Genomic DNA, 17,461 nt, shown 5'->3' on the forward strand with positions numbered 1-17,461 from the left:
ATGCAGTTTATAGTTTTGTGGATTTTGTTGGAGCTGCTTCCGTGGATTCGAATTCGTGGGCAAGAGCAAAGTGAAGGTTGGTTTATTCCAAACTTTTTACATAAGAACGGTTAGTAACATGAACTTATAACCGCTGGCTGAATTTATCTGGTAACATTGATTTTGTATCTGGAACGACAGTTATTATCTACGTACTAAAAGCACCAAATATTTTAATATGCCCTTATTTCTATGAAAAAAAAATTGGTTTCTCCCAAACATTTTATCTTATTGCGCAAAAAAGTATGTTTTGCATATGACAATAAATTGATAATCATCTTCCTAAAATAGGTTCGATGTAGGAAAATTTTCTACGCAAAGCTGCATGAAATGGCCATCAATGACCTCACTGAAAACAAGCATACTGAGAACTTGCAAAGCTGTAGAAATTTATCTTTGGTTTATTTTGAATGCATCCCGAGAACGCTGACCTGTTGCCGGCCAGTTCAGTTTGTGTGGAACTTTTCATCGGCGTAAAAGGAAAATCGAACAGTCCAGTTTCAAGTTGATTTTTTCAAGGGAATTTTTATGGCAAAAGACTGCTGAGGAAGAAAGAAACACTCAGGAAATTAACGCCGACTCGTGGCGGTTAGTAAAAGTTTAGGAAGTTAACGTGAGATTACTTCCCGGATATAGGAAATTAAGGTGAACGAGAGAGTAGGATTTAAAGTAAAGGAAATTAAGGATGAGATTATTACAAAAGGTAACACCTTGTGGAGACATTGTGGAAAAAATTATTTTAACGCCAAACCGAAAAAACTATAATCATAATGCCGTGACGTAAAACGCATAGTTATAATTGAGGGCACGTTTAAGTTCAAAATACCGCAGTTTCTTTCGCATCTGACGATTAAATTTTATTAGACGCAAGGATCAAACAGCAGAATCTCTCCGCTGAGTCAAGCATATTTCGCACTGGTCTACGATAGTGGGCGTTTAATAATTAAGTTAACAATTATTGAATGAGGCTGAGCGGCAGGATATGAAGAATTATGCAGATCTAGGAGGTTCCGTCGCTGTGGAGAACTGAGCGTGAACCGAGACTGATGCAGAACGAAGCCGAATTCTTGATATTCAACCTACTTGGTAAAGAATATGATTGTGTGAATAAAGAAATCTCAAAAGAAATGCTGTTTAAGCAACGCAGGAACTTATGACAAAAAAATCAAATATCAAATTTCCTGCTGTTATGGGCCGCTTTCCGCTCCCGCCCAATATACCAGGGAAAACAGTGACTCTGCTGGCAGGAAGAAATATCAATGAAAGAACTGTAACTGCAATGGAAGGAAATATCCGTTGCGAGTGAAGCAGACGAGAAACAAAGCGGAGCAAAACGGACCAATCATAGAAAAATGTGTCGTCAGTTCCTGTGTTCTGATTGGCTTGCTACACTCCAGTAAAAAATCATCTATACGTACCAAAACGGGCTAATAGGTAGCCGCTTTTGAACGGTGCTGGTCAACTGCGCTGCTTCGCGATTTGGTATACTGAATATCTGAAACTATTCACCTCAGTCCGTCTTCGGTGTGAATATATGTAATACATATTCACATATTTATTTGCCGGCCGGGAGGCCCGGTTAGGGAAAAACAGCCGTGCCCGCCGAGGTCTTGGCTGAGTGCCCTACTGTGGACAGAGGACACGGTTTTTTTCCTAAATGGACCGACCTAGGCTGGTACTAAAATATACGTATTTATTTTTTCCTTATCATAACAGACAGCTTTAATACGAAGATTTCAATTCAGCCTTCAACTTATTTGTGTTGATGCATATAGCTTTGACTTTCTTGTATGTGTAGATCGTTCTCATTCACGTAATCAGTAGAGACCTTTAGACTCCAGGATTAGAACAACTACGAGTAAGAGATTTATGTATTCTCAAATAATAGACACCCCGGACAGCTTCATTGTACATCTCCTTCACTAAAAAAATTAGCACTGTTATCTCCCAGTTGAAAAATTATAAAACCTATAATAACACTTTATAACTTGTGTCCGCTAACACGACATTCTTGCAAAAACTCGTAGTAGAATGACGACAACTATCACGTTTTCCCGCCAAAATGACGCTGGTGCATGCACGAGTACTGCTTAGTATTGAGAAAATCTCTTACTCGTTGTCGTACTCGTACGTTACTCGTCTTACAACTAGAATCAAAATCTAAAGTTTTACTCTCTTCTTTACCTGTATTGTGCATGTAACAAGTAACATAATGTGGTAAGTTGAAAGCAAAGTTTACAGGAATATTAAAAAATGCGGTATGTATCATAGCGTATCTACCGGTATTTTTAGTAACATGCACTGGACACTGTTATCATTACCCAGCTCAATCGTCGATTTTCACATGTGCCTAATTTAATTCGAGAGGTAACTGCTTTGAGATGGGACGTCTGAATCAACTAAATTCGACAGTTTCACTAGTCGAATACGACTTTGTCGAATCTGTGACTGAAACAGTCGAAACTTCGACTTGGATGGGTTCAACATTTGATTTAGAGGTCGCATTCGACATGTGTCGAATATAATGCATTAATTATAGAAACCCTTATCCATGTTGGATAAAAAAAGTCTTCCAGAGACTAGCAATATTTGCAACAAACGGAGTTAAATTCGGGACCACCACATCCCACGTCTGAATCAACTGCCCTATTTAATTACTTTAATCGACTAAAATAGGTGTTTGGTACTCGTAAGAAATTCCACGTTCGAAAGTGGCCTAACATGACATACGTTTCAACTTAGTGGTTTGCAGACTGTTATAAAGTTGTTGTTTTCTTTTCAGTAAGAGCAATTCGTATCTCCCTTTGTAAACCCATGTCGGCTTGTGCCGCTACTTAAGAATCAGCAGAAATAGTTGATTTTACTTTCTCTTTGACATGATTTGTACCACGGTCTGGACATGATTTGTATATCAAAAAGAGCGATCAATTTTCATCCATCTATTTCAATAAAAGCAACCGTAAAGCAAATGGAATCACTTCTCACTAAAGTGGACAACCTCGAACCGTGACTTCGTGCGGCACGGAAGAAAGACGAAAAAGCTAACCCTTTTTGATCAAATTATTTTAAGGTTTAAACTTGGAAACATGTCAGTCTCTCGCACTGATTGGTAATTTAACGGCCCTTGTTACTTGAAAAGTAAAATCTCACCTTAAAAAGAAATTATTGAATACATGAGCTTCCATTTGATAGAATCGTCTGTCTTGAAGGTAACAAAAGTGAAGTTTTCCTCGTTAATCTGGAAAATAAGACATTTTAAGGGGCAATTTTTAGTGCCGGTGTCACCGATTGCAAAGGCATTTCCCCAGTTCAACCAATTTTTCATTGAAGCTGGTCTCCCATTGCTTGCATGCAAACAGCACAAACAAACTGCATAACAGTGCAAAAACACATCAAACCTTACAAAAACTCCACCCCCCCCTGAAATTTAACTAGGCTACCCCAAATGCATACCAGATGATAGCCCTGTGTCTGTGCAACAACATGGCATCCAGCCAGACACAACCCCCTCCCCCTCAATTTAAGGGAGACATTGAGGTTTGAAAGACAGGGGTAAGCCCCGGTACAAAACTCAGCAAATCCGCACTCTAGCACAAAGTATAGTCTTAAGAACAACCCCACTCCCCTGGAATTTAACCAGGCCACCCCAAATGCATACCAGATGATAGCCCTGTGTCTGTGCAACAACAGGACAATAAGTTCGACGGAAACCCCCCTCAAAAAAAATTAGCTGGTCCAACGGGGGCTGTTGCCCCCCCCCCCCCCCCCTCGTCCATATTTTCTTTAATTTTCCACTGATTTCTGTCAATTCCAGGAAGTGATTTGGAGCCCATGGTTAAGAGCTGAGGGTGGTTGGTCCTGAAGAGGGAGATTGTTATTTTTACACTAAAAGTATGAGGGCTTTAAGCAAATTAAGTTTTGAAAGATTGCCTGCAATGTGCTGGACTTGACGTAAGATTTCAGGCAACCCGGTTTTCAAAACTCCAGGTAGAATTATAGTTACTATTACCGGTATCACTTGTAATAATGATAATATATAGATTTAGCCAGGGCTAAAAGCGAAGCTCCAATTAATAAATTTATAATTTAAATCAAAAAATAAACTTTTAATCCACAAATCATTTAACTTAAGGGCACATTCATGTGACTTTTGAGGGAAAGGTTAAGTTATTTTAGAGTGAAACATCTTACATCGAATTGATAACCTTATATGTACACCCCAAAAATAGCAAACATCTTCGATCACATTCAAGATCACAGTAGGTTAGGCCTCGAAAACAAATTCTTGGAAAACAAATCACGCCGAATTTTTTTGCGTTCGACAGGTTTACTTTACAAATTCTTGCCAACAAATCTGGGGGTGTTTAAACCAACCTTTTATAATTTTTATACATCACATTTGGGGTGAAACAGTACTATTTATCATACAGAACTCGGACAGAATTCAGTATTTCACAATTTTTCAAGACAAATTGCACTCAGTCAATATTCAGGACGATCAATTGTAAAGCGAAACCGTTCAAAAATTTCCAAAATCACCCATATGGCCAGCCGGTTCTCGTTTCAATAGTGCGAGCTGTCAGTGTGGTCGAGTGTTTGAATGAACTTTAATAGAGTTAAGCTTCAACATAATAGCGAATTTATTATTATTTTTTTTGTTATTTAATGGTTTCAGTTATAACGATGTGTAATCTTATAAAGCGTTTGATACGCGCGACATTTTTGAGTACTCCTGCAAGCGATGTTCATGAACGATGAAAACAAACGGCACAGACTAGCGATTAAAATTGCAAGAGAGACTACTAACAAGCAAAAAAAGAAATATAATTCGGTGAAACATTTACAGAGATAACAATTTTCATTCATGAAGACAAGTATTAAAGTGTCTCTAAAAATCCTGAGCCTCGGCGTGAAGCTTTATAAGCCGGCTTCCCGGCGCGGGTGTTTACTGTTTTCCAAGGTGAACTCCTCGAAGCAAGAAAATCGCTCAAAGTTTTCTTTCTACAGCCAAATTTATAACTAAATATTCTTCGGAACGTTTTCTTTCTATCTGTGGTGAGCAAATATATCTGAAGGCTTTTTAAAGTTCTGTAAGCTTATATCAAACCGTTCAAACCTGATACTAGGTCAGATCATTGACTCAAACTACGGCTACAAACGTGCATAAACTTGCCGCATAAACTGTCAGCGTGAATGTGCAAGACTTCATGAAATTAGATATAACAAAAACAAACATCAAATACAATAGTTACTCAGGCTTACCATTCGAGATTCAGTTCCTGAAAGCTATCAAGGAAGGCCACAGTTGCTTGAGACTTTTAACCCCTCAACGCGTGACCATGGTAAGATAAGGTCTTCCCCGATTGTACTTTTAAAAAAACTGGCTGAATTTTCATTTCCGAAGTCAGTTCGAAATCAAAATTCTAATAGTGCGGGGCCATAGTGACATAAACACAACATATTTGATATGAATCCTTGGAAAAAATAAACTTGAGCCTGCGATCATTCCAAACTGGTAATTTGTCAGCGGATAACTTCAAAAAAATACTCGACCTCGATGGGTCGACACTTGAGCCCGCGCTACGGTCAGGTCATACTGGTCAGCGGATGCCCTATTTTGACAGCTGTCAATTGATCACAACATTGATGTGAATTTAGTTTTCTCTTGGGCTCCTAAACTAGCTAAAATGTGAGAGTAAACATTGGTTGTCCTGTGTGCAGACGGACGGTCGGTCGGCGGTCGGCGGTCGGTGTACGGTCACGTGATTACCAAATTTTCTGGGATGGGTAGATTTACTTAGCAATGGTGCTCCACCCACGCGCGCGCTTCGCACGCGCGTGGAGCTCCGCTAATAATAATAATAATAATAATAAAACAGCCACGGACATAGATAAAAGAGTAAACATCTACCTAGTAAATAAATATGTACCAACAAATGCGTTAAAAATGTAACAGTTCAAAACAGTGCTAGAAGTACTAATATTGGTACTGTTTCGGCATTGTAGACTTATCAAAATGCAACGCACCCATCATCTTTAGGGAACGTTTCAGGTGATATAAGACCAACAATTTCCGCTACGTCTCTTTTGGGCTCAAGTTATGCTGAGTGTTCTTAAAACCACTTTTTTAGTTGTTAACAGTAAAGGCTGATAAAGCAAAAAAATGTTACTAAAACTGTTCCCTGCAGCCTCTAGAATTCTAAAGGTGGCAGTCTGGGTGTTTTGGGGGAAAAATGTTGATTTAGGAAGGAAATGGGTTAGTCCGCTAATACGATCAGGGGCACCTTGTTGTTGTGGTCGGCATTCTGGTATTTGTCTAGTAGTTCACTTCATAATTTAATTTTTAACAACCCCCAAAATCCAATATTTTCCAATTTTCCAGAATTTTTAATACCCCCTCTAATTTTTCTACGTTACAAACATTCAAAGAATCATCTAAAAATTTCTAAAATTATTGAAGCGAGGACTCCAACCTTATTTAGTCATTTTTTTTAAATGAAATCTTAGTAGATATTTAAGAAAAAGGGTGGAAGTAAACGAAAACCAATGCTTGTAACCAGAATCTCTCCTTAAGAATTTCCTGGATTATTTCCCCACACATGGAGACCAACGATTTTATTTCCATTGCTAACGGAAACTCTGGAAATTTCCAGACAAATGTCGTTGCCTGGAGTGGAGAGCCAACCACACCTTTGAAGGAAAACGTCTACAGCATCAAGTGATTCGCAGCGTTGACGCCCTTGACTTGACAATCTGTGAAATACTTTGCTATGGTGAACCCGACTGTGTTAGTTTCAACTTTAAGAAGTCTGTGAGTCAATGTGAGCTGAATAACTCCACTTTCGAAGAACAAAAAGATAAGCTGGAGACAAACAATGATTACATTTATCGAGGAGCCGAGGTAAGTGAGGAACTTCAAATTTGACTTCAAATAACCTACTGCGTAATATTTGGGGCGAATTAAAAGACCAAAATATACACGATGGCCTTTGTGCCCGGCAACTAATGATGGCTACTTTTATTAGAACTAAGGAAACGGGAAAAGATTATTGAAAATAATAAAAAATTTACCAATTTCATATACATGAATTTGAACTGAGGGATGAAGAAATAAATGTAAAGAAGATCATCGAAGAAGACGTAACTTACAGTTGTATGCAATTTGTGATTCATGATTCTCAGTAAAACAGTTAGAAGTGAAGCAAGGGTTTCAGTTACCTATAAAGGAAAGCCGTAAATTTTTCTGTCCCAGAACAAATGTGTGAATAACCTTTGCGAGAACAACGCAACCTGTCAAACCGGTTTTACAGACAAAGGATACCGCTGTATGTGTACTACGGGATTTAAAGGAGAATACTGTGAAATCGGTGAGTTTTTGGAGGTTTAACGCCTTTAAATTTGTTGTGTTCAGTAGTAATAATATTAATAATAATAATAATAATAATGATAATAATATTTTTAATTTTTTAATAATAATAATAATTTTATTCAACTCTGAAAATTTGTACATAATTTACATATTTGAAGTAAGAATTAAGCACTTTACAACATTAAGAATTATATAAATCATAACAATACAATCACTTTGCCAGTCCAGAGTTTCAAATTAAGTCATGACAAAAGAAAATTATCTGTCTCTGATAAACAGAAACAAGGTAAAAAGAATAAAAACTCGTATCCCTAAATAGCGCTTTTTTCCCTCTAAAATTAAAAGGAGTAAATTAAAAAGAGTACAAGAAGAGACACGCCAATGTCGACGCCAGAATCATTCATTCCGGATCGGGAATTGTGTGGTTTTGGAGACGTATAAGATCAAAGTGCTGTGGGACTTCAATGACAGTGCGACCACAAAATATAGGCAAGAACACCGGATATTGTGGTTGTGGGAAAGAGGATAGAGTCTGTAAAATAATCGATGTTGCCGAACCAGATGATTGCAGCGTTAACTCATGGGAAAGTGAAAAAACTGAGAAATGTCAAGATTTCAAGCGTGAGATATCAACGATGTCGGATATGCGAAAGGTGGAGGTGACACCGGTTGTTGTTGGAGCTTTAGAATATTGGTATAAGGGTAAGATCAGGGCACGCAAAGGATACCGCATTATTAGGAACTGCAAGAATACTACGAAGAGTCCTTGACATTTTAAAGATGGCAGAAGTGATGAAGTCACAACCCAAGCCCCACAAGTCACACCCAAGCCGCTCTATGAGAATGAGCATGCGACCGCGCGCCTTCTGGGACGTCCCATTATTCGCTGACACAACTCAAGTAAAAGCTAATAGAATCGACGCCACGGTCATTGGCAAGACCAGAAAGCAAGTCAGAGTGATTGAAATGAGCTGTCCATGGCTGAAAAATAGGGAGTCTAAAGATTCCGAGAAGACAACGAAGTACAGTCAACTGAGACTAGAGCTGAGGAACCGAAATCCTGAGTACAAGGTCAATCAGTATAACATCATCATGGATGTCCTTGGGGGCTGTTCGAAAAAGGTTGAGAAAAATATTAAAGAGCTTGTAGGAGACAAGTATGAATCAGTTATGCGCCAAATGCAAAAGGCAATCCTGTCTAGTTCATTACACATTGCTAGAATGTTCAAGCTGAGCGCTTAGATATCTACAGGAATTTTGGACACCTATTCACAGACAGATAGTTAATCTTGTACATTATCGAAATTTTATTTACATACCTTAGACGTTCCCATATTTAAATGGATAGCTATATGAACGATGGGTTTCAGCTTATGAACATTTTCATTTTGTAATTAAGACGTCCATTAACCCTTTAGGTTTTTATTTATATAATTATTTATTCAATTTTTATGACACTCTTATCAAATCATTTTTACCCAGAGTTTATTTATTTCATTTTTTGCGCAAATTAGTGTGTAATTGTTACCATAAATTTTAGTCGATTCTGCGGCTGGTTACGGCTTGCCGCCCAGACAAAGCTTTTATTTTTTACTCTGGGCATCTCTACTGTTATAATAATAATAATAATAATAATAATGATAATAATAATAATAATAATAATAATAATAATAATAATAATAATAATAATGATAGTAAAAGTGAGATCGATCTGCAAACTAGTAAATGGCACATTTTGCTATAATTCTAATTTATGTTACGGTTCCACAGTTTTTTTTTTGTTTAACACCTTTTTATCCCGTTCTCTTCTGAAAATATATCTTGAGTAGCTTATGGAGCGTGTAGAAAGGAGGTTTTCGGAGAAAACTCCAGGTGAGAGGTAACCAGGATTCTAATGCAGGACTTTGTCCACTATGTAAAGACTATGTAGGAAGGAGGTTTTCGCTGAAAAGCTCAAGTGAGCGGAAACCACCTGGATTCTAGTGCAGGACTCTCCCTTGACTTTCGAGGGGTATAAGAATCGTTACCTGGGTTCTCCACCAACAAGTATTTAGGAAGGAGGTTTTCGGGGAAACGTTTGTAGACGAGAGAAAACCAGGACTCTTAAAATGTTGGGTCTGTCTCCACCGAGTTAATTAATAACTCAAACTACACTAAATATTGGCGGCAAGTTTTTAAATAACTTAGATGTGGGTACGTCGAACTTGGTGACCCTGAAAAGTACAATGCAGTTTATATTGACTTTAATGTCTACTATCTGTTGCCCACCAAAGTGGTTAAAGCAAGCCTATCAAGTTAATTAGGTCAAGATGTCCAAGAAAGCAAATGGAAGCTAAACGCCAACCAAACCTTCGATGCACTAGCTACCTAATAAGCCAAAAGGGAAACTCCGATGTAGAAACATATCCAAGGTCAGATGTGAGATGTGACCCCAAACGTGCCTATTTCAAAGGTTGACCCTCTAATTCAATTAAACCTTGAGATAAACGATACTTTCGTTGACAAACTCACATTTATAAAGCTGTCGACACAAATTAACGAATTAACCTTGATCTGCAAACCCCAATCATGGCGAGATCAGCTCAGGCGCAAACAAACTATCAGCGAAAATCCTCACAATAATAACTTTCAAAACAACCAACTAATTACCTTATTGCTAGCAATCTTTCAGTGCTCTTTGTATTCTATTTCAATATTTATTTAGTATTTTTCTTGTTGCGATTTGATGGATTGTTTAACCTAACATAATCCTACCAGCTGTAGACGAGTGCGCCTCTGGAACACACAACTGCAGTGCCAATACGTTCTGCACCAATAATGTGGGATCTTACACTTGCACCTGTAATCCGGGATACTATGGTGATGTAGAGAACTGTGAACCAAGTGAGTCTTAGGCATTTTTTATAGGAGAAATTAAACCATTCTTAGCTTTAAATAAACCATAATACTTTATCTTCTTCGATTCAGGCCTATTTTGAGGTCTATTAAGGGGACAGAAGACTACAAACAATGTTGTTGCTCCTGCAAATATTGATGGAGTAACCGTTCATCGATCTGTAGTGATTTTTCCAAATAGTTCACGGCAAGTATTTGTAAGTCTGACTTTTAAACAATGATGATTCTTTCAATTAAGACATAAATAGTTCCTTCTCAAAAAATGGGTAATAAAATAATAAAATAAAAACATCTTAAGTTACTGCCGTTAATGCCTCTAGTCATCATGCAGTAGTGCAGTAATTTAAATCACTGAAAAATAAATTATGTTTAGTAGTTATTATTTCCTTTATTTTCACACAGTTTCGACGTGCAAGGACATTTTTGACAAGAACATGTGAGTAGTAAGACATTATTCGTTATCTTTCTATTTAAATGATACAGCTTTCAGCATGACTGTGATGCGTGCATTTCATGTATATAACAATACACCGAAATGCACGACAACCAATACAGAACACATTTCCTCTGGGCCACGGCATTTTAACGAGATTCCGGTTAGTCACAGGGTACAGCAACGCCTTCCTTGAGAGCAAAAAAACTAGCCTCGGTAAAGGGCAAAGAAATATAATTGCCATTGTAAAGATGTTATTATGCGTTATTATACGTTGTGCCTGCCTTTTCATTGTAAGAGTTTACAATTACTTTTGTCAATAAACGCACCTTCGCGCTTACAGATTATATTAATTAGCTGGTTATCTGCTAGCAGTTAACAAACTAATCTGTGGGCTGCAAGGCAACACAATTCAGGATTTTCAAGAGTAATGTCAAACTGTGTTCAGTGCGACAGTGTGTTTTTCTTTATTATAAAACAATTAATAAATGTAGTTTTTGTGATACCCTAAATAATCAATCTAGATCTGATGTCTCGCAATTTCTATTTTTAAGATCCAGAGAAGACAAAGCGTACCCTCTAGTTTTGGAGGATGAGGTTGTTGACGTTTACTGTCATATGACCATGGCTACGACTGGAAATGGTGCATGCGGTGATGGTGGATGGACGCTGGTTATAAAAATGGATGGCAACCAGGTAACCTTACCTTTAATCCCTGAACGATATGACTAACCCTCGCTAAAGGAAATGGTAGTATTTTTACAGTTTAGTTCTGGAACATTACTCAAGTAAATTTATCATTCTTTGATAACTTAAGAGTCCTTTGTAAAGACGATAAGCAGTGGCGGATTCAGAAAATTCAGAATGGGGTGACCGGGACACTTGCCAGCTATATAAATACTATTATTATTCATTCAAATATTTCCCCAATTCTGATTGGCTAAAAGTACAGGCATAATTCACCATAACCAGTTACTGATGACTAAATGTGGAAGAATTTTGTGTTTGAGGATATGACGTCAAAAATGCAGCCCGCTACAGGTTAAGACACCGTTACCGAGAAATCCTGGGGACGAGGTTGACTTGTTTTGGTTGTGAAAAAAAGATGGCGGACATTTCACTCGTTTCAAGAGTAAGAACTACAGCTGGAACTAGGCGAAATAATAGCTAAAAACATGGCAAAGCACAAAGACAACTCGGAGGGCGACATCTGCTATTTGGAGAAAATTTGCGGAGCTGGACAAACCTAAACGTACACTATCGAAGATGAACGTAACATCGATGCAGGTAATTATGTTTTAGCTATGTTTTTAAACTAGGAATTATTTTGAATGAGTAATAAACAATTAATGAATTCGGCTTTCGTAAGATATGAAGGATTAAGCAGATCTCGGAAAGTGTTATCCACCTCGGCCTTCGGCGTCGGTGGATAACACCCTTTTCGATCTGCTTAATTCTTCATATACTAATCAGCCTAATTCATTATTAATTGCTAATTAATCTTAATGAGAATTCTTGAAGACTTTTTGTTAAGCCTCAAATAATGACGATGACATAACCTTCAATAGTCTGTTTGTTTTAACCCTCAATTCAGTCGGCGTTTTTTAATTTCCCAGGTGTTATTTAATATCATTCAAGAATTATGGCATTATCCGCGTGGGACTAACTTCTGGTACTTCAGCTATAAATCATGCACGTTTTTTGCCATTAATTTAATGAATGACATCAGATCAGATAGCACGCATGTCTAAATTAAGAAGTATACTCCTGCAAAATTCTACTATGATTGGAGCTATGCACATCCCAGGACCGTTCCGAGAGACACTCAGCAAAGAGCTAGTTCATGTGCACAGAATGACTACTTTGAGATTAGGGCCCGGTTCCTGAAAGGCCGATTAGCGCTAATCCCGAGGTAAAACTTTGTTGCACTTTTTGTATTTACCTTTCTAAGCATTGCTTAGAGTAACAATTTGTGATATCATTACTGTATCTTCATCAGAGTAAAGACTCAACAGTATTTTGAAAGCTTGAGTTACATGTTTAGACAAGAAAACCTTGCTTAAAATTGGGCTTAATCCTGGGATAAACTTAATCATCTTTCGAGCCGGGCCCAGGGCACTTTTTAATAGAACTCATTCATCTTCGCCATCTATACACGCTCTTTAGGATTCATGGGTTAAATACTATGTCATAATAAAATTTACCGATACAAGTAATCGACAACGAGTTTGTTTATTCTCTCAAAACGAGGCGACGATTTACTAGTCATGCAAATGTACCGTTTGAGTTTCCACAAGATTTGCGTCATTATTGCTTCTTGCTGTGAGGACATCTACGGTCACTCATGCATCTAACAAAGTAATAATGATAACTTTCAGCCATAATTTTAAGATGAAAAGTTATTCGTTTCTAGTCAAGAATAAACAAACTCGACGACGGTTTCTTGCATTGGCAAATTTTATCAATCGTTTGCGCCCTGAGAAATTACGCAACATCGCTTTTATCCCATCAGTCCTTAAGCGGATGCAAACATAACGGATATCGTGAATAAGGTCTATTATTATTTACAAAAATTATATTTTAATGTTCTAATCAAAAAATAAGAACGCTGATTTACTTTACTAAAGATTGTTACAATATTCCTCCAACAGCAAACTTTTCACTACAATTCTACACTTTGGGAGAACAAAGACACCTTTGACGTTGACGGCGGAAAGACTGGCTTTGACACCCGAGAGACAAAACTTCCCTCCTACTGGAACACGTCCTTTTCTAAGATTTGCCTCGGTATGAAGATTAACAACCAGATCAATTTTATTGAATTCAACGAGAGCGCCAGTTCCTTGCATTCACTGATCGCTGACGGACAATACCTTTCTATTTCACTGGGTCGTGACACGTGGTTTTCACTGATTGTCTCTGGCGCCTCCTTCGATGACCACTGTAACAGAGAAGGGTTCAACGCCGAGTGCACCTGGGCAAACCGCTCCAAAGCAAGAATCGGTATTCTTGGTAACAATGAAGAGGACTGCACCTCATGTAACTCTAGGGTCGGGTTTGGTACTGGCGGAGAAAACGACGACTCCAACACCTGTGGAAACCACGCTTCCAACAAAAACATAAAGGCCTTTGGGTATATATTTGTGCAGTAAAAGAAACCGAAAATTAAGCTTATCTTGTGCAAACGCTATATTTTGCCTAGGCAAGAAATTAACCTTGTAAATGTTTTAGAAATGTTGTCACGAGAGATCTGTTAAAGAAATTTGAAGTTGGATAATTATGCTTCATGTTTTATATGATTGAAGCATGCGGAATAAATAGAGATTGATGGCCATTTTGTGTTCCAGATATCGATGCTGCGTCATTTACCTACTCTTCACAAGCGCCCTTCACGACACCTGGAAAGTTGAACAGGCCACTTTTCGCTAACTTCTGATTTTTCTTTCGTTTGTCATTTGTTTGAATAAAGTAGATTAAAGATAGAATAGAAAAAAATAAACTATAATGAAGTATAAAGAAATGGCTTATCGTTTGTCTCGCGATAGATAGTCACAGATGACTTTGTTATTGATCGCGATGACTCGATCGCATACTGTAGGTCTAATATACTAATATCATAGATAGGTTAGGTGGAGTGATGGTTAAATATAATAAACATAGGTCCGTCACTGCTCTTGTATTAGAGATACAAGCATCACTTTATTTCACGTCTTCGGACGCCATTTTTTAAAGTACCGTATTTTGACAATCACAAAAGTCCTCAAATTTAAACAAGCGAAGTTCATTTTTTGTATGCGATACAACACAACACAGAGCTACTTTATAAAACCATAAACTTTGTCAAGTAGCCAAAGGCAACGCTTAAACTTTTTCATTTCACCAGAGCTAAACTCAGTGTCTACAAAAGCGAGCCAAGAATCGGTCGTTTTGACTGAATTGATCTATAGCGCACAACTAAAAGGATGATAAAACTCTGACAGCCAAATTGCAGTCTACAATAATCCATGATACCAAAACACTGATAATCATTTTGGCTCGGTGGAACAGGACTGAAGAAATTAGAAGACTCAAATTTGTCATTGTTGCCGAACTTCTTCTTGCAAATAGGCCACTGCTCTTCTTGTTTGTTCTAAGTCCGCTTCACTAATTTTTTTCGCTATTTCGCTGGCAAGACGTATGGTCAGCAGGCAGAAGAAATATCAAACAGCTCGAAAATTACAGTCAACTGTAGCATTTTAAAATGGCAAAAAAGTGGTGAACCATACACCGAATGCAAATATGGTGGACCTCTCGGCCGGCCCGGGTCTAGTTGCGCGAAAGCTAGGCTAGTTAGGCCTCGAGAGCTTTGTTTTGACTGCGCGTCTTAGCGATTGAGTCGATCGATATGGGAGTCATATGGTTTGCATCGAGTTGTTGCATGCCTGAGGGCCACCAAAAAGAAGATTTTACTCTAGCTGGAATAGCCTTTACTTTCCCGAGATCTTTTCACAAGAAACTTAAGGATTCATGCGATTCGGCGCGGCGATGGGAAGCACTTTACAGCGAAACTGTGCTCGCTCACTTGCTTTAGATGAGAAGACTCCCGAAAGTATTTGAATGAAATAATTTTCACAAGAGATGGTGCTGTTCCAAGATGTTTGCATGGTCTGTTATTTATTGAACAAAAGGTAAACATTCTCGAGAACGGGCGCATCCGCGGAGATTGTTTAGATTTCCCGCTGAAAACAGCTGCATTAAAATATAACAACAACAATAACAATCGCCTGTTAATCCTACAAGCGTGGCCTGTGAAACTATGTAAGAACCAGAAGAAAGCGACATATTTCAAGAACAGTCCTTGACGAAAATGCACTGAAAAAACTAACGAAGGAACCGTTGCCAGCTAAGAAAGTAAGAAGAAGAAACAAGGTTCTGGAAGAAAAAGAGCGTGCAAGTATTCGGGCATAGTATTTGACCTTGCGCGTGATCTATTTTAGCAACTTGTCGAATGGTTTCGAGATAAACTAACAGCGATTTTCCAAAAATTGCTTCTTTTATGGCACTGCTCAAACTCTTGAACACAGGATCGTGAAGACTGTGAAAAAACATTCGCCCTTGTTGTTTGTCGTTGTGTCCCTGAGAGCGCCTAAAGATTGGTAAGTCGCGACGGCGGATTCACTCGTCCTCGAGGATATTTACCTTTCCTTGGTAAGCGAACGGACAAAGCAAACTTGAAACAGAACCATGAATCTTTCAGTTATTCACCCATTCTGATAGTTTTGTGAGTCTTCTCTTCCTGAAGTGAAGCGAGCACACTTTCATTCTCTTAAAAAATAACTCCGTGATAGTAGAGTGCCTCCATTCGCCGCGCCGAATCGCTTGAATCCATTTCTTTCTTCGTAAAGAACTTTGGCAAAGCGAAGATAATCAACTTTCGTCTCTGCTGGAGTTAAATCTCCTATTTGATGGCTCTTAAGCACGTAACAACTCGAAAGAAACCATATTAATCGACTGAATCGCTAAGACGCGCAGTCAAAACAAAACTATCGAGGCCTCACTAGCCTCGCTTTCGCGCAACTAGACCCAGGCCGACCGAGAGATCCGCCATATTTGCATTCGGTGTATAGGATACTCGGCAACTCGAAACTACGAAAGCGACAAAATCTTGAAATTTAATACTCGGGAGGGACTGGCACTAGTAGTTGCTTTGTCTCCATATCGTTGTTTCATTTTGAAGGAATAAATGAACTCGACCGCGATTATTGCACTGGCAAATTTTATCATCTCTTTAATTGCCTACTGAGAAAAAAAAGTGACGTGATATCGCTTATTCCCCCCTCAATCCTACTGGGCGGTGCAAATATGGCGAGTATCAAAACTGGACAACATTCTTCCTGACACAGTATTACTAAATTAAACAATATTTTCCTTACCGCTGAGTTCAATTTCATATTAACTTCTAGAAGTTAAACACTGGATCAGAGTTTGCCAGAAGACAGTATGTAATAACATTGCATAATACTAGGACCAATCATCTAGTACGTCAGTGATGGTTACAGATTATTCACCCTAATTTAGACTTTTCTGTTTACGATGTACAAAATGATCTATTAATTAAATAATAGTATGCAAAGATATCTAGAATTTAAACTAAGCTGGTTTTTCAAAGTCAATTTTCCGTTCTTTTTAAATGGGTTGCGTCAAACCCTTCATTTTTCGTAATCTTAAATTCAGTTTTCTTGTAAAGGACGGACATTAGAGAAGTTAATTGGTAGGGGGAGGGGGGATGGAGAATTTTCATGCCAAATGATTTTTTTCATTAACATTTCTCTTGTATGAATTATTAATTTTAGGCCAGTGCATAAATATTTCAAAGGTTATTTAGCTTGTATAAATATGAGTTTTTTTCTTGCGCGAGATGTTTTTTTGTACTTTCGCTAATGATCCGTCCCTGATACGAGCTAACTGTATTGCCTTGTAGCTGTAAAATAGCTGTCTTTCATTTGTGAACAATGAAAGAGCTTGTAGGAGTTTTATGGCGTACGTGTTGCAGGCTGAAGACAAGGGGAACGATGGATTGAAGCTGTAACCTATCAAAACGACGTAGAGTCTTCGAGGCTACCTTATTTAATGATTAAGCGCATAAGCGCCAGCACTACAAGCAGAAATATTTAATAAGAACCCAACTTGAATAAGCGCCCATTCCCCTACCAGCCCTGCCCAAAAAGACGTCACTGACAATGAGA

At 38.2% G+C, this 17,461-nt stretch overlaps 1 protein-coding gene across 1 annotated transcript; it reads left to right on the forward strand.

The window, feature by feature from the left end:
- LOC140944724 (uncharacterized) lies at nt 1-14,060 on the forward strand. Its single transcript, XM_073393843.1, has 7 exons — nt 1-76; nt 6,693-6,940; nt 7,292-7,406; nt 10,166-10,291; nt 10,706-10,739; nt 11,291-11,432; nt 13,388-14,060. The coding sequence occupies exons 1-7, from the start codon at nt 1-3 to the stop codon at nt 13,886-13,888; spliced, it is 1,242 nt and encodes a 413-aa protein (XP_073249944.1). The 3' UTR covers nt 13,889-14,060.
- Nucleotides 14,061-17,461: the final 3,401 nt, after the last annotated feature.

The sequence above is a fragment of the Porites lutea genome, chromosome 7 (genome assembly GCF_958299795.1).
Source record: "Porites lutea chromosome 7, jaPorLute2.1, whole genome shotgun sequence".
In the NCBI taxonomy this organism is placed as follows: Eukaryota; Metazoa; Cnidaria; class Anthozoa; order Scleractinia; family Poritidae; genus Porites; species Porites lutea.